Source organism: Biomphalaria glabrata, chromosome 6 (assembly GCF_947242115.1).
Source record: "Biomphalaria glabrata chromosome 6, xgBioGlab47.1, whole genome shotgun sequence".
Taxonomy (NCBI): domain Eukaryota; kingdom Metazoa; phylum Mollusca; class Gastropoda; family Planorbidae; genus Biomphalaria; species Biomphalaria glabrata.
Window position 1 is genome coordinate 46,955,005 of NC_074716.1, and position 22,425 is coordinate 46,977,429.

Consider the following 22,425-nt stretch of genomic DNA (forward strand, 5'->3'; position numbering starts at 1 on the left):
AATCAGGGAGCTCTCCATATAGTTTTCTTTCTATTGGGGTGTTTTGGGGCCAGTGTCTTATACGGGCCTCTTGGTAAAGAGAACAGTTTTGGAGGACGTGGTCGGCATTCTCTGGTGATACTCCACATGGGCAGATTTCACTGGTTCCAATTTGGAGCTTCCGGTACATGTGTTGTCGCATTCTGTTGTGTCCGGTCCTGAGTCGAAAGATTAGACGTTGGTCTTGTCGGGATACCTTATAGTAAGCGTCATCTTTCTTGTGATTTGGAAGAGAGCTCGTCCGTTTCTCATTTATTTTAAGTGTTTCTAAAGTATATGTGTGGTGGGTTCGACACAGAATTATAACAACCAAAATGACGAAGCAAGTCAGGAGGCTTATTATAAGTTTAATGTACACAAAAAACCTGCCAAGGCAAACATACAACATGATTACTAACGAGCATAAAATAAACATAATTATATGGTCTAAATGAACAGACCAATTTGTAAAAAAAAATGTAAACACAACATCAGGTATAAATACTAGATCAAGCAAAAACAAAAAAGAAAATCTTATAGTGTGAACCAATCATCTCTTTTATGAACATAAGAGAGATATGGAACACCACCAAACATTAATAAAATAAATGACAAAGTAATTAATAAAAAATAAATCAAATAGTTCTATAGAAAACTAACATACATTGAAGAGCTTCGCTCTTACCTTTTCTTACAAAAACTATGACAATTAAATAGAACAAAGGTAGTCCGACAATGAGGACAAAACCTGGGTAGCAATATGATATATATAAAAAATAAACAAGAATATGTGATGTACAAGAAACAGTAAAAATGTGTTTACCTGCAGCCTTGGTCAAAACAATGAACTTAGGACAAACACAGCAGGATCAGACAAGGTGGTATTGGAGTAGGTGCGTAGCAGCAAGTTTCAATCGAGGACGCCAGCAGGAAAAGGAATTCAGCTACCGGGGCAGAGGTCAACTTGACCCTTTGCTGACCGGTGCTTGGTCAAGTTGAGCCGACCCGTATATTATGTCCTCCCCACTACAGAGCCCCTAGCTTGAAACGACCCGTCTCGGGGCGTTTAGCCTAGTACGTTTCTGGAAACAGAAACAACTGTTTCTTCTCTGAACAGCCATTTTCTTGGACGCCATATATGTTTCCGGACTGTAGTGTACTTGAACCTTGGATTCTACAGGGTGGCCTATCAGGTTTCTCTTTGTATGAAGAATGTAGCTGGTGCTGTGGGCTTTCCATCTGGTAATCAAGGACACTAAAATCTGTCATAGATGTTTGGGAACCTGATGGTAGTGCGGTAGTGAGGGGTGAACCAAAAAGTCTCTGTTGCTGGTGGCACTGTTTGTTTCTCCTGAATGAATATGGTCTGCAGAACTTATCAATCCGGGACTTGCATGACTGACAAGCCTCAAACTTTCCGTCTCTGGATGTAGAGCCTGGTTGGGTAAGGTGACTTGCACCACGGGTGTGAATGCGCCTAGCCTGTTTATTGGCCCGTTGTCCTACTTGGTTGACTTGAGGTGAAATGGCAAGTTTGCTCCTGCTAACTAATTCGGAGGGGTGAGACTTGACTGTTTCTCTCGCAACCTGCAGGGCCTCTCTACATTGAGAGCTAACATTAATAGGCAGGTGTGATGGCATCATATCTCTTATAGTGTGCTTGGATTTAAAAACGTCTTGGGTGTCTCTTACTCCTTGTCGAGAGGATGCGGTTAGATGCACTGAAGGCAACTTAATAGTGGAGTTTTGGGGAATTTCCAGCTTTATAAATCTTGATCCAAGTACAATGTCATACAATGAGGATTCTAAAACAGCAGCTGTAATAGTACTATGGACAAAACGGGACTTGACATGCACTTTAGCAAGAGGTACTGTTTTGGGTGGGATGTCTAAGTCAAGAGATTGAAGGGTCACTGATACATCCATAATGTCTTCAGGTCTTACAAAAGATCTACTGACAATAGCATCAAAAGAGCAGCCAGAGTCTAATAGACATTTAGCCCTACGTCCATTGATTAGCACTTCCTCTTCAACTTGCAGATTACGTCCAGATGAAGATGGGTTGTTTGTGTATCCAGGAAAAAGGGCAGCAATTGTGTGGATTGGCTGTGATCTGCATTCATACAAATTGTGTGAGCGGCTGTTGTGAAAATTACACCATTTTCCTAACTTCTGCCTTTTAGGTATTGTGGGTGGATTTTCTGAAACAGGGGGCAATAGACCATTGACAGAACAACCAATAGCACTTGAGTGAATCAGAGTTTCAGGTTGTGACAATTCCAGACATTGATTCGCCACATGTCCAGACTTCCAGCAGTTGATGCAGACTGGTGCTCCATCCTCAGCATATGGGAAGAATCCCCTACTTGTTTGCGCCCAAATCAGTCCTGCAGGTGCTGTGGGGCGGTTAACTGCCCACTGAACTTGGTATGGGCTGCTCTGCCCATTTGCTTGTGGAGTGTGCTGTAAAGCCTCCAATAACTCCCCAAACCTGTTCAATTGGGAACTTACCAGTTCACACCACTGGTTTTGTAGTTGGGAGTTTCCTCGGTCCTGGCTTTCCCATTTGAGGGCCTGGTTTCTAACTGCAATGAATGTTATTGCTGGTTCCTCCTCCACCAGTCTCAGCAGTTCCCTACGTAGTGCAGAGTCGTTCAGCCCGTGGACGAATTGATCCCTCAGCCTTGCCTCGCTGAAGCACTCAACTCTCTCCCGCCTTTGTTGGCTTACCGCCACCGAGTGTTCGCAGAAGAGCCGGTGTGAGAAGTCTCGAAGGGACTCTGCTATCTGTTGACGTGATCTCAGGAAGACCACCTCAGCTTCTCGCACTGGCATAGTCTGGGCAAACGCCTCAAGGAGGGTTTCCAACAAGGCTTCTGGGTCACTCTTTGTCTTTGAGGTCTGCAAATCGAGCTCCTTCCTGGCGGGGCCGCTGACATTGCTCATAATGACTGCCACCTTTTCCTGTGCAGAATAAGGCCTGAGCTCCCATGCCTCTCTTATTTCCCTTGCAAAGTCCTCGGCCGTTGGCTCATCGGCAGTGCCCCTACCACTGAACTGGCGCACCCGCTTTGTCTGTTCCGAGATTATGAGAGGCCGTTGGCAGGCCAGTTTCAGGGCCTCTAACTGAGCCCGGAGGGCAGCGACTTCAGTTTGGTCCACTCCTGCTCCTCCTTCTGGCTCTCCTTCGCTGCCCAAAGGACCGACCTCACCCCAATCCACTGCATTGTGTTTTGTCCTGTTCTCCATTGGCTGCAGGTTTTTGTTTAATACAATTATACTCTAACTTAATACAATTATATACTTTAAATAATAACTACCTAAACTACCCTGAAAGAAAAAAAAAAAAAACAACCGGAATATCTCAAATGGTACAATATAATAAAAAAAGTACTTGTTCAGCTTCTGACTTGATTGCAAGGTTCCGAAGGCTCCACTTATCGTCTGAAAGGGAGGTCTGGTAGACTCTTTCTTCGGATCCCACTTCTGACACCAAAAGATTCTGTGGTGGGTTCGACACAGAATTATAACAACCAAAATGACGAAGCAAGTCAGGAGGCTTATTATAAGTTTAATGTACACAAAAAACCTGCCAAGGCAAACATACAACATGATTACTAACGAGCATAAAATAAACATAATTATATGGTCTAAATGAACAGACCAATTTGTAAAAAAAAATGTAAACACAACATCAGGTATAAATACTAGATCAAGCAAAAACAAAAAAGAAAATCTTATAGTGTGAACCAATCATCTCTTTTATGAACATAAGAGAGATATGGAACACCACCAAACATTAATAAAATAAATGACAAAGTAATTAATAAAAAATAAATCAAATAGTTCTATAGAAAACTAACATACATTGAAGAGCTTCGCTCTTACCTTTTCTTACAAAAACTATGACAATTAAATAGAACAAAGGTAGTCCGACAATGAGGACAAAACCTGGGTAGCAATATGATATATATAAAAAATAAACAAGAATATGTGATGTACAAGAAACAGTAAAAATGTGTTTACCTGCAGCCTTGGTCAAAACAATGAACTTAGGACAAACACAGCAGGATCAGACAAGGTGGTATTGGAGTAGGTGCGTAGCAGCAAGTTTCAATCGAGGACGCCAGCAGGAAAAGGAATTCAGCTACCGGGGCAGAGGTCAACTTGACCCTTTGCTGACCGGTGCTTGGTCAAGTTGAGCCGACCCGTATATTATGTCCTCCCCACTACATATGTTTCATCATTGGTATCATTGCGAAGAATAAGTCACCAGACATTTTCATTCCCAATAGAGGCCAAAAAGACGGTCAAAGCCTTAAAAGGAGGAAAAAAAAAACAAACAAACGTATAAATGATCAACAACAACAACAAAAAAACAGTGAAAACATTCAAAACATATGAAAAACTAGTAAATATGGCTTGGGAAAAATTAAGAGCCGGCGACCTTTAGGCAGATTGTAGCACACACGACTACAGCCTGGCAGGTGTTTGAGACGACGCTGAGCCCAAACTGTGTCGGCACTTGCCGTTTCCAGCTGCGTGGAAAGGAGACAGAGTGTAGGCATCATCGCTCTGAATAAGCTAATGCCCTGGCATTCAGTATTGTAGTTCACTACAGTAACACAACCTTTCTGTCTTGCGTTCTTGAATTGTCTGTCCTAAGACCAAGTGACGACAATGCCACCTATGTTGCATCATTCACAACTAGTTGCTATCCTCTTCCCACCGTCATCATAGAAACACACACACACTCCGTAACACACCGTCAGCCCATCGTCAGCCTACATATACTCGTGGCCCTGATATGGTGCTCGCCCAAGGCCCCGCGCTTTACCTATGCCGCCTCTGTGTTAATGATTGTGTATGACCAGAAAATGGGTAAGAAAGAATTTGTAATTGCTGTAAACAACAGTATTTTCACACGTTTCACTAATGCCTGCCGAGCGGAGAACACGACGACCCCAAATAAAGAGGACATGTCAGTGGCGTAGCTAGGGTGGGGGAGAATTTGAAAATACCCCTTACCCCCGCCACTTGAGGTGGGCCCCAAATGAGTGTTTTTACATTAACTATTAAATATTGCGCAAAATGTAGGGGCCCCCAAAGAAGTCAAGCCCCCGGGCCCCTAAATAATGGAAAATAATTTTAGCTACGCCCATGGGACTTGTCCTTCTTTTGCCTGCGACGTCTGTTATTCCTGTTCAAGGGTGATAATCCTTATCGATTACGACTTATCTTGTGCTAGACTTTTTAACTTGATAGTTTAGTTTCTGATTGATCTTTTTAAATGTCTATGTAACTTTTTATTTTCTTTACTTTGTCGACACAGGGATGAAGAAATTTGAGTACAAGGGCAAACAGTGGCATGATTGGTGCTTCGTCTGCTCAGAGTGCAACCAGCCAATCGGAAACAAGAGCTTCATCCCACGTGACGAAAGAGTCATCTGTGTCCCATGCTACGAAAGTAAATATGCACAGAGGTGCAGCAAGTGCGGCGATGTAAGTCAATTAACACATCTACACTTGTGGCTGAGATTGGTGTGCTGGTGAAGTTAGGTGGTGAATGGAGTCAAAAAGATACACAGTACCCGCTTCCGGTTTTTTTTTTTGGACTAAGATTAGCTGAAATGTCCTCTTGGATATTTCAGTTATATTTTGGCTATTGTAGACACACTTCCCTCTTTTTAATTAGGTCTACGAATTGCATTTAACGAATTGCATTTTATGTTGAAAGTTTGTCGCAAGCCATAGCAAGAATAACTCATTAAGTTTTGTTTAGTTACTCATCATTAGTATCTTGTATCCCTCTTTGAAACATGTAAATTTAAATAAATGGACTAAATTGATCTGTTCATTGAAAAGTTGTTTAGCTAGCTTGTCAGTTGCCATTTGGTCTTCTGAAAAACTTTTAAAAAAAAACACACACAAAGAAACAAAGAGTTGTTTGATAAAGTTAATTGATAAAATGCTTAAATAAATAGTGAGAAAATTAAACGTTGAAAACACAAAACAAATTATAGGATTGAAGGCTGGCCAGCAGAGGAGGCCTTAGGTTGGGACAAGCAGAGCAACCACCACAGGCCTCGCGCCTTAGGGGGGTACCCAACAGTAATGAGAATCTTTGTCACTGTCAGCCCATCGCACAAATATTCATAGCCCTGATATGACAGTCGCCCAGACAGAGCCTAGCGCACTTCTAAGGCTGTTGCTGTTGGCAGAAGAAAGCAACATAGGGCCCTATTTTATGGAAGGAAGTTTTGAAGCAATAAGGTCAAGGCCTTATTAGATCTGTAGTAGACAAAAGGATTGATAGAATTAGGTTAGATTTATAAATTAACCTTTTCTTTTAAGGCCAAAGTTTTTAATTATAAATTCTCATCTCTGGAAAGGGTGGAAGAGGAAGACTGACCAATTGTGGGCATGACAAAAAAAATTTTGTTTGTTAATAAAAGCCTTAGAGGAGAAAAAAAGGAGGAAGGAGTAGTTTGAGAGTTACAATAAAAGCTTAATGAGGGGTTTCTTGTCATTAGTAAGTTTGAAAAGGACAGTGCTATAAGTGTCATAACACTATTACTTGAAAGAAGTTACTAATTGTCTTGATACAATTAGGCCTACTTGTAAGAAGTTGTAACTAAATTGAATGTCATGACACATTTAGGACTACTTGTTAGAAGTTATTACTTAATGGAGTGTCATGACACAATTAGGCCTACTTATTAGAAGTTGTTACTAAATGGAGTGTCATAACACAATTAGGAATACTTGTTAGAAGTTATTACTAAAAACGTTTGGGATGTCTGTTTGTAAATGTATTGATTCTTGCAAAACTCAAATTGATTTGTTTTTTTTTTAAATGTCACAACCAATTTTAACACAAATAACCTCAAAACACATATATTGTTTGACAGCATAGTTCTTGTGAAAGTTCTGGGTGATATCTGGGAAGTGGGGAAGAATCTGAGAGAGTTAATTGAGAAAAAGTATAAATAAATATATTTACAATAAATTTTTAATATGTTATAGTAACTATAATTACAATTGTAAATATTTTAATTATAAATAAGCTGGTTTTCAATACTTATCTTGTAACTTATATAGGTTTTATCGACCCTTCTTATTTATTGGGATGGAAGCTTCATCACTATATTATCCAAACTGGACCCATCTGTAACTTGCTATGCCACTGTTTTTTCATGCAATCTTAATTATATAGCATAGTAAGGTTCATTGCTAATATTTAATGATATCTTTCATATTTCAGGTGATCAACAAGGGTGGTATCAGCTACAAGAACACGCCCTGGCACAGGGAGTGCTTCACCTGCACCAACTGTAACAAGCAGCTGGCTGGGGAGAAGTTTACCTCCAAGGAAGAGCACCCTTACTGCGGTGACTGCTATGGTGAATTGTTTGCCAAGAGGTGCTGCAGGTGCACTAAGCCCATAACCGGTGAGTTGTTTTTGCGGTTAAAGCTTGTATGAGTTAACAACTTTTTTTTTTTTAATTTAAAAATACATTTTTCTTTATATAATTGATGGGTAACAAATCTTTAGAGCATTGAGAGATCACTTTCATGTGCCAATATCACAAACAAAGATTCTGATTCTTGGCCACCAAAACCCAATGTTCTAGAGACAAACAAAGATGCTGATTCTTGGGCACCAAAACCCATCCACTATGAAAATGAGGGGAGGCGGTAGGAAGTCAATGTTTAGAACTCAATCCTGGCATCCTGACACTTTTGTATGGCGCTTTCTCATACAACCTGGACAAGACAGACATATCTATATTGTACATCTATTTGCCTGCCATGTCCTCAGCATCCAAAAAATACTACCATTCCTTCCTAACGATTCTTTTCTACTTTTAGGTATTGGTGGCACCAAGTTCATCTCCTTCGAGGAGCGACACTGGCACAGCGACTGCTTCAACTGCTACAAGTGTGATGCTAGCATGGTGGGAAGAGGTTTCCTCATGAACGGCGAGGACATTGTGTGCCCTGAATGTGGTCGCAGTTAAGCCCCTACATACAGTTAGGATACAAAGTTAACGTTTTAAAGTATATTATTTATCAATTCTTTATAGGCTTAATTTCATTCAGTTTTTTTTAAATTCAATAAATAGCTTTATTCTTCCTATAACGAGCCTTTAAATTATTTTTTTTAAGTGTCAATTCAAGATTACTTGTGTATAAATTTAGCATTACTTAAAAGCCTTAACCCCCATAATATATAATTAATAGTAATTTGTAGATAGTCCATGGCAATGTATATATTTATTTGTATTTTTTTTGTTATCTTCAGCTTTAACAAATAAAAAAATATATATATAATTTTGCAACAAAAAAACAAACAATAACATTTATTTATAGGTTCTAACAATTTGAATAAATAATCAAAATTATAACCTTTGTTCCCTAAAGCTAATTAATTAAATGCTGAAGAAATAATGCCTTTCAATACATGGAAAAAGAAAACCAATACACTCAAAATAAAGACCATTTATATATCAGTTTTGTAATCATATCAATGTTAATTATTTTAATTTCCAAACCAAACTTTCTTTATTGAAGTTATATATTTATATATATATTTTTTAGATATATTCCGAATAATTTAGATGTTTTTCTTTATTTAAGAAAGCAAACATTTCTTGTGCTGTATTCCTTTTATATGAAAACATGTTGATGAATGCCTATAGAAATGGATGGGTTTACCACAATGTACTGAAGCTTAATTGAAATTACACAGCACTTGTGTGTGATCTTGTCTTTGTTATTTGTTGCTGGTGCAGTTCATTTATTATGCAAACTTTATGATTGGCCAGATTTCTGACCTTTCATCAACTAAAATCTGATGCAACTAAACACACAATTTAAAAAAAAAATGATTACTAGGCATTCATTTTCCATTTACACTTCTGTATGATGATTTTACAATTTTTATTATACATAGGTAGTTGAATTTATTTTTAGTAAATCCTACACTATTTGAGAGTATATTTAAACTATTTAGTTGTTTTTTTACAGTGTACATTTTTTATAATGTAAAATATAATTACTGTACTTGTTTTTACATAGAATTAAATAAAAATAATCAAAATGTACATTCTTATACAAAGATTTGTTCCATTGTCTGTGTAAATTTTTTGAATTTTTTAAGCACAATAGCAAATCTGATCAGTATATGCAGAGAATGTTGAAATGCATTAACTTTATTAAAATACCAATGTCATAAAATTGTTGACATCCTGGTCTGCACAAGTAAAATGTATTATCTTCATGTAAGATAATATTAGAAAGTGTTTTTGGTTTTAAATCATGAGCTTAATCAATTAAAAAAAAGTTTTTAAAAATCCCACAAAGAAATTAGACACATCACTAAGATATATTTTTGTATTTGGACAAATATTGCAGTGGTTTTAGTGTTAAAAATTTTTTTTAAAATGATGGATGCTTTTTTCCAGAAATCAGTATTACTTTTTATAATGAGACTGGTTTTTGGGGTAAGGAAGTGTGTTTAATATTTCTTGTCATTCTACACGTCTGGTCAATGCTATGTAATAAATAGAAATATTATTATAATGGATTCCTTCTAACCTAAAGGATTTGAGCCTGTAAATCTTCATTCTCAGTTGAAAGAATTAAAGGGGAATAAAAACATAGAGCCAAAAAAGAAAATGCAGTTGTCAAGACATTTACTGATTTAAGTGACTTGTTGGCATACTGCCTTATTCAAGGGATTTAGAACTGCAGTGCTGTAAAACTTCTATTTCCTTGTGATGTAACTAATGGCAAGTAGCTGGTGCTTTTGTTTTTTCTACACACTATACTCTTCTTTGTGATTGGTTTTGATTTCTTCTTTTTGCTCCACTAATACAATATGTAAAGTTTACTGTAAATACCTTTTTTTTTTGTACATTTTTGTTTTAATTTGTGTTGTAAAAAGCAAATAACAAGGATTTCTTTGTTTTAATTAACAGAGCAGAAAAAAATTGCTAACAAATGCATGCAGGCATTTTTGTTTTTTTTTATTTTAAAAACCCTGAAGGTTTTCCTGTTTAGGATCAAATTTCCTTTCTTTTACTGTAATCAAATTGGGGGGAATAAGCATTGGCCTCTGGAAAAAAAAAGTATCATTTGATTTCCATTATGCAAAAAACTTTCCTACAATATCTACATTAAATTTATCTTCCAACTTAGATATGTTAGCATTTATTTTTTAAAATTATTATTGAAAACAATCTTAAAATGTTTTGATTTGTGAAATATTGGGAGTAATTAGAATATTTATTTGGTGTGTCTTCCAACATTAGTTTGCTATTATATAGAATATAACTTAGTCACCCCCCCCCCCCCCCAATGTACGGTTTGTTATTCAGAGATAAGATAGTACTTTAATTATGTCACCAAAGATGTGCAGTATTCATTTCATCTTTGTGTGCATGTAGAGAGAGCATCTTTATTTAGTTCATAGAGTTCTGTATTTTTTTTTATACTACACTAGTTCATTTTGTACTGGTTCAGAGAGGTCTGAATTGTGTTAGTTCATTTATTATGCTTGAAGTATGTTCCAGTGTATATTATTACTATAGCATTTTGTTTTTGGTTTGTTTTTCAACTCTTTGAACTCAGTGTCAGTCAGCTTGATCAGTTTGTAGAGATAGGTTTGAGATCAAATAAACTTGATGATAAAACTACATGGGTGTTCAAGTCATGAATTGTTTCTTTAATGATATGGATTTATACATAGCCTGATGTTGTCCAGTATAAAAATGGGAAGGACTGCTCAATAAACCTATACTGAATTTAATACATCAATGGGGCATTAAATTCATGACTTGGTGTCAAAATTCTAACACACATTGAGAGTGAGTGGCCTGAACAGTATTGCAATGAAAAACCCAAGAAAGTCTATTGTAATTTATTGTTGAAATTTTACATGGTTTTATGAGCCTATTACAAGCACAGTAAATAAATCAGACTTTGTTACATCTCTACTACTCATGTCAACATTTTGGTAAAAAGACACTGTCAGGCTTGTAAGAAGAACATGTCCTCTCCACCATATCACCTGCTGAGCTCCCTTCATGAAGGAACATCTTTTGCTCATTTAGATCTTAATGAGACAAACACACAAAAAATGTACAATTGTGACTTGAAATTTTATTTTTATCTACATGCTGGTTCAATACATTTTATAAAACAAATTCATGAGCATTGGTCTTTGTTAAGGTGCAATACAAAGTATTAGACTGTATTCTACTGAAGACCTAGGTCCCTACTGAAGACCTGGGTCTATTTGCTGTAATCTATTATTCAGTTACAGGAAGAGGCAACAAACTTAGTTCCACTATTTATATGTAGAGTGTACCATCTGAACCAAGAGGACTCCAGTTATCTTTGATATTCACTTTCCATATCAGACTCTAGAAGAAACACTTTTGGACATGATGGTCTAAGGCAGTGTGTCCCAAAAGTGGGGTATGCGTACCCCCAGCGGTACACGTTGCACCTTGTTAACTATGCAGATTTTTAAAATTAGCCAGTTACTATGTTATGTTAATAAATAAAAGTGTGATGGGGGTGGGGGAGTGGTTTACTCAGCATTACAAAAATTATAAAAGGGGTACACATAGGTCAAAAGTTTGGGAAACACTGATCTAAGAAACAAAATGTAATACTGATGAATAAAGTAAGTAAAGTTCCTCTTTCAGACCTTGCGATTTAAGGGGAAGATGATTTTAAGATCATCTGTTTCATAGGCCAACAGTTAATGAGAAGGGTGTTATGTGGCCAGCACAATAACCAACCACCTTTACTTTCCCAGTCAGGTACCCATTAGAGTTGGGTGAACTCGAGGGCACCTAAAAAAAATCCCCAAATTAAAAATCAGTCTTCACTGATATTCGAACCCAGGACCTCAGGTTCTGAAGCCAAGCGCTTAACCACTCAGCCACCCGCAGGTATACTGATGAATACAAGTAAGAAACTTGCTCAGATATACTAAATATAAAACTGATGAATACAAGTACTCAGGATACTAAGAAAATTAAGACGTTGCATATTATTTTTTAAATACATTTTATTAATTTTCTCATAAAGACAGAAACAAATGTGTATGGATCTGTAAACAGTAATGTACAAAAACAGACTTGAAAAGTCTTTCAGACCAGTAACAGCACCATCTTTGAACACAATGCTTTCCATTCATCCTACCATTCAGATCATCTGATTACATTTTCTTTCAAACCCTGCTACCATTGACCAGTCTCACTGACATTCTGACATACTTCCCAAAATAATTTCATTTCACAAGACTTGACTTGTATAACACACTTTCAAAACAAAAGTTCAATCACTTTTCCTACACTGGGGAGTGTCCTCTAGAAAGATATCTGAGCAATGTAATACTATATACACCTAACTAATCCTCGGTTCAACTAAAGCGTTAAGAGATGGCTGAAGTTTTCTTTCTTTTGAAGTAACTTGGTGCTGCCTCGTACAGCCAGTCTGGATCAACTACACTCAGAGTCCTGCACACGAAAACACAAACAAAACAAGAAGATTATACTTTTAGGGCAATGTTATTTCCATTTCAAGACCAAATTGTATCCTCTATAAATGTTACTTCATTATCTGAAGGTGGAGTCTCTATATGAACCCTGAATGTCTCAATATGAACCCTGAATGTGGCTTACGGAAGTTTTAAGGGTTGAAAGACAATGAAAAGGAAACACCTTGAGCTTCATGGGGAGGGAAGATGCCTTGTGGGGCTTAATCTCTAGACCAACTGACACTGTCAGCATGACATCACATAACATAAGCATTTAGCACCCTGGTGGTGACACAATGGGTACTAAGTCAGACAAGTGTAACTGGTAATAACATTCCAGACTCTCTGGCCAGCCCATTCATTGGGCAGCCTGAAAGCCTTCATTATGCTCAAGCAACCTTTTCACAAAAATTCAAGTAGAAAAAATGGTTAGAGAGTTGGGACAAATCCCAAAAAGCCTGCTTGTGGAGTCTGCAGGTAGAGTCTGCAGGCAGAGCCTAGGAACATAAGAGGCTTGACATGTACATATATTGTGCAAAAACAGAATCTAAATCAACCACTGGTGGGCAATGGTTATGTCTGGGCAGGATGTGGCAGCTCAAAGCCGTGGATGTGTACTGACATGAAATACTGTACTACTTATTAATCTCTGGACTTGAATACAAGCTTTATTAATTTCCAAGCTATGATTAGTTTGTATTCACCAAATCAGAAGTTAAAACATATTCTTAATGGAACAAATCCAGAAATTATAGTAATAAATCAATAAGTAACTAATTTAAAGCAATGGGATGAGTATAGATGGGAGGATGACCACAAAAGCGAGGAGGAGGATTACACAAGATGGGAAGATAAGTACACAAGTTTGGAGGATGAGTACACAAGTTGGGAGGATGAGTAAACAAGTTTGGAGGATGATTACACAAGTTGGGAGGATGATTACACAAGTTGGGAGGATGATTACACAAGTTGGGAGGATGAGTACACAAGTTAGGAGGATGATTACACAAGTTGGGAGGATGATTACACAACAAGTTGGGAGGATGATTACACAAGTTGGGAGGATGATTACACAACAAGTTGGGAGGATGAGTACACAAGTTGGGAGGATGATTACACAACAAGTTGGGAGGATGAGTACACAAGTTGGGAGGATGATTACACAAGTTGGGAGGATGAGTACACAAGTTAGGAGGATGATTACACAAGTTGGGAGGATGTTTACACAAGTTGGGAGGATGAGTACACAAGTTGGGAGGATGAGTACACAAGTTAGGAGGATGTTTACACAAGTTGGGAGGATGTGAACACAAGTTGGACTGACCTCATGTAACATTTCGTTGTTTTGACCAACTCTGTGAAGACCACACACGCAGGTTTACATTGGAACAGAGCTGAAGATGGGTGGATAGACACTTTGGTTCTGGTGGTCATCTGAAGAAAGAAAAATAGACCAATCAGTAGACAAGAATCATTAGTTGACACCCCAGTAACTTAAATGTTCCATAAGTTGATTTTACATAGATAGATTGTTTAGTACTTGAAACTATTCCTTATCATGATATATTCTTTGCTTTTGTTGAAGACTATTTTCATGCCTCTACAACATGCTCAGACTTAGTCCAAGCTCTGGGCTTGGGATTCAAACTCAGACCCCCCAATCTGTTTTATAGCCAAGCAATTTATATCACCAAGTCACACATTAAAACATGTACAATTAAAAGTAGAATACTTTTTACCTTTATGATATTTAAGTAGTACATCTTTAAAAAAAAAAAAGGATTGATCTTGATCTTTTAGACATCTTGTGATTCCACAATAAAAAAAAAAAGATTCTTTTTGGAACAAAATTAAACAAGAGTACTCACTGTGAGGAAATCTCCTTCTTTGGACAACTCGGCAGCATTCATGAAGAAACCAGCAGCAAGACATTTTCTAAAACAAGACATTACAATATGATCAGTCAGATGTCGATATATTACAATATGATCAGTCAAATGTGAAGACATTACAATATGATCAGTCAAATGTGAAGACATTACAATATGATCAGTCAGATGTCAAAACATTACAATATGATCAGTCAGATGTCAAAACATTACAATATGATCAGTCAAATGTGAAGACATTACAATATGATCAGTCAAATGCCAAGACATTACAATATGATCAGTCAAATGTCAACACATTAAAATATGATCAGTCAGATGTCAAGACATTACAATATGATCAGTCAGATGTCAAAACATTACAATATAATCAGAGTTCTAGCGAAATCCTATCCAGTGATGATAGCCCACGGCCTGCGGGTCTGATCTGGGCAGTGACGCTCCATCCGATCGGTCAAAACGTCTTCCAACACTAAGCGAAATATTAAAGCAAAAACATGAAGAAACAGTTCTGAATTAACCATTGACAAGGGAATTGGAAATTTTTGACCAAAAGCGGTTGGGCATCACTGGTTTACCTAAAGCTTCAACTTTGAAAGTCTCTATCTGAAAATCACTTCAGCATTTGTGTAATAAGACTACTTATATAGCACGACAGCTAGAAGTAACAGATGGCTCTGAATAGCCATTTAAAATACTGCAATCTTCCATTAAGCCTCGGATTTAAAGACCTTGTTATGTTTTGAAGATGTTTGATCTATTCAAACATTAGAAGATGGACATGACATTTAGACGTTAAACAACTCGACTACAAACTGTCTAGACACACCAATAGAGTCTAAATTGAAGATCCAAACAACGTCCCTGCTCGTTTGTGAATAATGGAAACGAGTCGACTTTGTACAGGTCAAAGTCAAACCTCACTTTTTTTTTTCGAAAGAGTTCAGAATAAAACAAAAAGCTGTCCGTCTTCTCGAGTATACTCCGAGTGTTAACGAAACAAATAATATCTATTAAATTAAAGTGCTCCCCTGCACGTATCTTCAATCTCATGATTAACAAATTTTTTGTCCACATTTTTCTATTCTATATATTTATGATGCACTTAAGGGTTGTAAGGTTGTTATTGCCGGAAGTGGTAAACTAGATATAAGCACCCCACTAACTATAAAATGCTTCTAAGGGCATGTGTCTCACATAACCTCAAACAGTCCGGCGGAACTGTTTTCACAAACAGGAGAAAGAACAAAAACGAGAAACTAGCACCTAAGCCAATAAGCTTCGGGCAGAAGGTGCTCCTTTGCTTTGGCTGGCTCCCCACATAGAAATAAAACACTGAACCCAACCTCTGCTGCCATGCAGCTTTACGCAACATGGGAAAGGATTCGGGAGTCAACCTTTTGAGACAAAAAATAAGGAGCCGGCAACCATTATGCAGCTTGCAGCACACAGTGCTACACCCAGGCAGAACCTGCGTCGCCGCTAACCCCAAACTGAATCGGCACTTGTAGTTTCTTTGGATAGATCAGCCGAGTGGAGTGGGTGGCATCGTTCCGTCCCTGGCTGATTCCCTGGCACTCATCTACGAGACGATCCATGGAAGCTTCGCGACTGAAGAAGGCCATGTACACTTCATGGAATTCACACCAAAGCCAGTTGCTACTAACACTTGAAACCCCAAAACAACGTTTAGGTAACGAGGAGAGTTTGAATTATTTCAGTATGTCATCGTTAATCAGTATCAATTTTTTCTCAATTTTACTTTTCAGGATACGGTACTCCATTAAAGCTGAACAAATTGTTATTGTCAAGATGTGAAAAAAAAGGAAACAGTTCATACATACACGTATCATTATTGATATAGAACAGGTAAACTTGTTTCCACCTAGCAGTCTAGTGTCTGGCATGTAAATATTTTTTTTAGTATTTATATAACATGTTCTGTGAGCTCTTGTCTATTCACTTTGGAAATCGGGGGGAGGTGGGCGGTTTGCACTTTGCCTCTCGGTACTCTGCATAACTCAGCTCGGATTTAAAATTCCAAGTCAAACTTGAGCCAGACAGTTTACAGCCACACATCGCCGATGAAGTAACACCTGGCTTATCTATTCTCTTTAAACAATCAAGATACACACACACACACACACACACACAATCGCACATACAGACACCAATAACAAAGCGTGCCAACAACATAAAACCAACCCAAAACTTTATCCAGACCACTTTCAACATATAGGCTACCAGTAGATCTACAGGATCTTAGCTTATATTGACATACACATGAAGACATCAGCAACAATCCTCAGGATACACTCCAACAAACATCAGCATACACATCAACACACACCAGCATACACATCAACACACCAGCATACACATCAACATATCTCAGCATACACATCAACACACACCAGCATACACATCAACATACCTCAGTATACACATCAACACACACCATCATAGACATAAACACACACACCAACATATACATTAACATACCTCAGTATACAGATCAACACACACACCAGCGTGCACATCAACACACACCATCATACACATCAACATACCTCAGTATGCACATCAACACACACCATCATACACATCAACACACATCAGCATACTGTATCAGAAACAAAATTTTAAAATATCTTCCAAATACAAAAAAACACAGACATATAACTCCACGTAATTGTGATATCAATACGCCAGAATCAATACGCCAGAATCAATAGCATAAAATAACAAAGAGTCCAGATCAAAGAAAACTTTCAAAGTTTTACAAAGCCATCAGTGAGAAGACGTTTCAAACACGAGAAATAATCATTGAACGAGAACAAACAAAATAAATGAGTTGGCAGCTTTTCATGTTTTTTCGAAATTGTAAACTGGAAACGAAAGAAAAAAATCGTAGAAGTGATCTAGTGCCAACTTTGGCAAAAGTCATGGGGCACAGACTAACTGGAACAGTCTGGCTATTGCGAAACTTATTCGAAATTATGTTAATTGGTGCTGCTAACCTGCTGTTCAAAATATGTTCATGTTGCCAACATTGGTAAGTATTGCTGTTCAAAATATGTTTATGTTGCTAACATTGCTATGTATTGCTGTTCAAAATATGTTTATGTTGCTAAAATTGGTAAGTATTGCTGTTCAAAATATGTTCATGTTGCTAACATTGGTAAGTATTGCTGTTCAAAATATGTTTATGTTGCTAACATTGCTATGTATTGCTGTTCAAAATATGTTCATGTTGCCAACATTGGTAAGTATTGCTGTTCAAAATATGTTTATGTTGCTAACATTGGTACGTATTGCTGTTCAAAATATGTTCATGTTGCCTACATTGGTACGTATTGCTGTTCAAAATATGTTCATGTTGCTAACATTGGTACGTATTGCTGTTCAAAATATGTTTATGTTGCTAACATTGCTATGTATTAGTTTAGGGTTTTTAAGGAACTCACATATTATCCGGTTGCTGCTCTCTCTCTCTGAATACAGCCTCCTCGCATAACGCACTTATAAATTAGAGACTTTCTTTCTTAGCAGAAGATAATTACGCTCTTCGCGAATACGTTTTGCCAATCTAGTCGTGTATGTTAATGAAGAGACTTGAGCTCTGCTAAGTCATTGATGTTTCCTGACTGATTCAGGCAACCCTTTCCATGCTCTAATGGCACTTGAGAAGAAGTAGCACTTGTGCGAATTAATCCCAGGAATCCAGTGAGTCCGAGATAATGAAATCATAATCGCGTGAAATAATTATCTGAGAGCAATCAGCCCACGCAGTTCAGTTCCTCCTAAGACTTCGTTCTCCAGTGGAACTCTCTAACACTGCACGTGTGGCAGCGAGACCTTTTCAAATACACCCATGCAAAACAAAAATAAGATCAATATAATATCATACTGAACGTGGCCAGCAAAACAAAAATAAGATCAATTTATCATACTGAACGTGGCCAGCAAAACAAAAATAAAATCAATTTATCATACTGAACGTGGCCAGCAAAATAAAAATAAAATCAATTTATCATACTGAACGTGGCCAGCAAAACAAAAATAAGATCAATATAATATCATACTGAACGTGGCCAGCAAAACAAAAATAAGATCAATATAATATCATACTGAACGTGGCCAGCAAAACAAAAATAAGATCAATATAATATCATACTGAACGTGGCCAGCAAAACAAAAATAAGATCAATATAATATCATACTGAACGTGGCCAGCAAAACAAAAATAAGATCAATATAATATCATACTGAACGTGGCCAGCAAAACAAAAATAAGATCAATATAATATCATACTGAACGTGGCCAGCAAAACAAAAATAAGATCAATATAATATCATACTGAACGTGGCCAGCAAAACAAAAATAAGATCAATATAATATCATACTGAACGTGGCCAGCAAAACAAAAATAAAATCAATTTATCATACTGAACGTGGCCAGCAAAAGCAAAAATGGAAGTTGTACATGTGTTCTAAAATGTTCATCATGGAGCTCAGTGCAGGTTTGCATCAATATGTTCATGATGCGAGCTAGCAAGCTCAAGACCAATCCTAATAGAAGGCCTGAACAATGACCTGCGATGTCGAAACCTGACAGTCTAGACCAGCGGTTCTCAACTTTTTTAGCTCCGCGGCCCCCAATACAATTTTAAACTAGACGGCGACCCCCCCCCCCTCCCAGCCATAGAATCTTTTTCGTTCATTGGCTTAGGTAAATGGGATTTAGCTAGAGTTAAAATGTCTTCACTATGTGATTAGATCATCTCCATAGAAATGTTTCATCTCCGCAATGGCGTTACGACGCATTTAATGGACAGTAAATTTCGTTGGTTGAAAAAGTACACTGCAACAACGGAGATGTGGTGCGCAAGAAATATTTATCGAATAACACTTATAAACAAGACAGAAAGAAGTAACTACCACTAAAAATCACTTCTACGTTCAATGATGATACATTCACTTTAGTGTCATTCGTATCCTCTGGCTATATGCCAGTGTACTTAGATCTAGTTTTGTTATTCCCACTTTTTATTATATTGATACTTGACGATCGTTTCATAATTTGTTTAATAATAATATAATCTGAATAATTTCCCAAACCTACGACATTTAAAACAAATATGCTTGTTACAACACGTTAGAGACAAACAAAATATATTTTTTTTTAAAAATCCGGTGAAAATAGCCCCCCCCCCCCAAAAAAAAAAAAAAAAAAAACACAATTTTCCGATGGTCTTAGGCGATCCCTCGCAAATGGTCATTCGACCTCAAATGGGTCGCAACCCACAGGTTTAGAACCCCTGGTCTACACCAATAGCGCGTTGCCACGTCACAGTTTGTGATATCGCACCTGCGGCGTGCAACGAGCTACAGGTCTAAACTGCCCACAGGTTGCAATTGGTCTTAGCTAGATACACTTTGCTGTTCAAAACATGTTCATGAAAAATCCTGTTTTAAACTTGTTACCTATGGCTATGGCTATTTCATTTTTCTTAAGGCACTCAGGACATAGGGAGAAAAAAAAACAACGCAACGCCTCCCCACTTGTATTTCTGATTGGGAACTAATTCATTATCATCATCAACTCTATTTGAGTGAGGGCTGGAGAGGTTCAGATCCTCTCTTGCAAAAGCCTTGGACAGAAACCCTGTTGTTATGCGTAGTGCCTAGCATGCAGGTCAAGCATACAGACCTATCGAGACGGAATCAGGAAGTCTGGGCAGTCAAAAAAAATATGCGACAGGATTTCCTCTTCCTACCCGAAGCGAGGGTTTCGTGAGTCGAAGTTTGGGCTGGGCGAAATATGAACTAATGTCCAGGCTTGGTCAGTTTCTACCACAGGGAAGTGCGGTCAGAAGAGAAAAAAAAAGGGGGGGGGGTGGGTTACTAATAATTAAACAAGCAAAATGAATTTTTTACAATTGATTTGTGTATAGTCATCGACTATAACTAATTGTGCGAACTTTCAACTTGATCCGAGTATGGAAAGTGGGAAAAAAAAGAGTACAAAAAAAAAAAAAGGGGAATGAAATCATATCTACAGCAATATCTCTCATAGAGTATTTATTCCACCTTTTGATACACAAACAAAAGAATTACAGTAGTTAGTGAATTTGTTAATCTTTTTTTATATTCACGTTTCCTCAGGTACAATTGTTTAAAGTTTAAACTTGATCAGAGGGTGTGAGAGAAAATAACATTAAAAAAAAAAAACAAACATGTTCCAGACAGACCGAGTTGATATAAGCTTTGTAAAAAAAATTGTTGGACTCAATCATGCAATAGTCCTCAGTCACTCATCACTAATTCTCTCACTTATGGTGGACGAAAAAAAATACGAGCATCTAACGTCACCTGTTACTACTTCCCTTTGGTCTACGACAACTTATTTATTATTTATCGTTTTCCCAAGCCACACTGTTTCATCATGGCATCTATAGAAATGATGATAAAAGTCTAAGACTTCTTTCGGCTCTTTGATAACGTAGCTATAATTTTTTTCCCCGATACCGTACATATACTGTACACATACTGTACACATACTGTACCAATACTGTACACATACTGTACATATACTGTACACATACTGTACATATACTGTACCCATACTGTACATATACTGTACCCATACCGTACATATACTGTACCCATACTGTACATATACATATGAAAAACAAAACACGTGGTGTTAAAAAAAAAAGCGCGAGCATTTTCTTTTCGGAATATTTTTCTAAGGTTATAAAGCGCTGTTCACATACGTGATGCTCGAATTGATGGGCGGGTCCAATTCAACATGATCGATACTAGAATTTAGCTGGCCAAAGGAATGTATTGTCATAGGTAAGGAAAAAATGAAAGGGGGTCCATTATATTGTTAGAAGTAGTTTAAAAAAATGGGAGGTGTCCATGAAAAAAAACAACAATATATAGCATGGGAACAAATTTCAGCAAATCAACGGGCGGAGACGGTGGATAATGCTAATTTTAAATATTTGTTTAGTTCAAACATAAACAAGGGAAAGAATGTGGGATGAAAAAAAAAAAGGGGGGAGACAATATGATGCAGCAGACGAGATTAACAGGTAGCTGCAAGCTCAGCGAATTTCGGAAGTTAAAAAATATGGACAAGCCAGACAGAGCGATGCACTCTGTACAAAAAGAAACGAAACGAAAAAAAAACGTATTTATGTATCCATCATTTTTTTTTTTAACCACAAGGCCGTCATCTCGGTAATATATATAGTACGAGCATTATGAAGTATTACATGCCAGTCACTAGACCACCTGGTAGAAACAAGTAAACCTTTTATATATATATATATATATATATATATATATATATATATATATATATATATATATATATATACTGCTTGAAGGGCCGGCCTTAGATAGGAGACCCTAGGCGAAATGAATTTGGTGGTCCCAGGAAATAGAAAAATAAAAAATAAACACAGGAAAAACACTAAAATTATGCATTTATTAAGAAGCTAGTGTACTCCAACAATAACATTGAGGAAAAAACACTAAAATTATGCATTTATTAAGAATGCAAGTGTACTCCAACAATAACATTTAGTACACGTTTCGCTATTTCTTCTCTAAAACACAGTGTTCATAATCATAAGAGAGGCACCCACCAATTGGAGGCCCTAGGCGGCTGCCTAGTTTGCCAATTCCTGCATTACAGCAATACTCCCATAGACCATAACAAGGAGATAACATTAATGGTAAAGAGTACTTTCAACTTGTATAAACAAAAAACAACAACAAGGGACTCTACAATAATAAAAAAATAACATTTCTTTAGTGTTGGGTTTCACGCCATAAGGTATTACAACTACGATTGTTTACGCATTTATACGCATGGCTTCAGTTATTAAGCTATTGTTATCAGTTCTGATCATGGGCCGTATAGATTATATCTGTGTGCAATGTGA

The 22,425-nt window shown here is 37.3% G+C and overlaps 3 protein-coding genes across 9 annotated transcripts in view; 1 reads left to right on the plus strand and 2 right to left on the minus strand.

Moving 5' to 3' along the window:
* Positions 1-10,718, plus strand: part of LOC106053814 (four and a half LIM domains protein 2-like) — a 176,410-nt gene extending 165,692 nt beyond the window's left edge. For all 4 annotated transcript variants that reach the window (XM_056032851.1, XM_056032847.1, XM_056032848.1 and 1 more), the window contains 3 exons: positions 5,351-5,520; positions 7,283-7,469; positions 7,891-10,718. In XM_056032851.1, the coding sequence (XP_055888826.1) occupies positions 5,351-5,520; positions 7,283-7,469; positions 7,891-8,039 (506 nt within the window). In that variant the 3' untranslated portion in view covers positions 8,040-10,718. The remainder of the gene's footprint in view (positions 1-5,350; positions 5,521-7,282; positions 7,470-7,890) is intronic.
* LOC129926797 (uncharacterized) lies at positions 320-4,253 on the minus strand. 2 transcript variants are annotated; one of them, XR_008778539.1, is made up of 3 exons: positions 4,045-4,253; positions 842-3,607; positions 320-404 (listed from the first exon to the last, which is right to left on the minus strand). XR_008778539.1 is itself a non-coding variant. In XM_056032843.1 (2 exons), the coding sequence occupies exon 2, from the start codon at positions 3,265-3,267 to the stop codon at positions 1,090-1,092; it is 2,178 nt and encodes a 725-aa protein (XP_055888818.1). In that variant the 5' UTR covers positions 3,268-3,607; positions 4,045-4,253; the 3' UTR covers positions 411-1,089. The 2 variants fall into 2 exon arrangements, 1 of the variants encoding a protein (XP_055888818.1); XM_056032843.1 differs by lacking the exon at positions 320-404 and having other exon boundaries at positions 411-3,607.
* Positions 10,719-11,162: 444 nt separating the features above from the next.
* Positions 11,163-22,425, minus strand: part of LOC106077963 (ATP-dependent RNA helicase DHX33) — a 39,146-nt gene continuing 27,883 nt past the window's right edge. For all 3 annotated transcript variants that reach the window (XM_056032845.1, XM_056032844.1, XM_056032846.1), the window contains exons 18-20: positions 14,443-14,509; positions 13,899-14,008; positions 11,163-12,554 (exon numbers count right to left, since the gene is read on the minus strand). In XM_056032845.1, the coding sequence (XP_055888820.1) occupies positions 12,470-12,554; positions 13,899-14,008; positions 14,443-14,509 (262 nt within the window). In that variant the 3' untranslated portion in view covers positions 11,163-12,469. The remainder of the gene's footprint in view (positions 12,555-13,898; positions 14,009-14,442; positions 14,510-22,425) is intronic.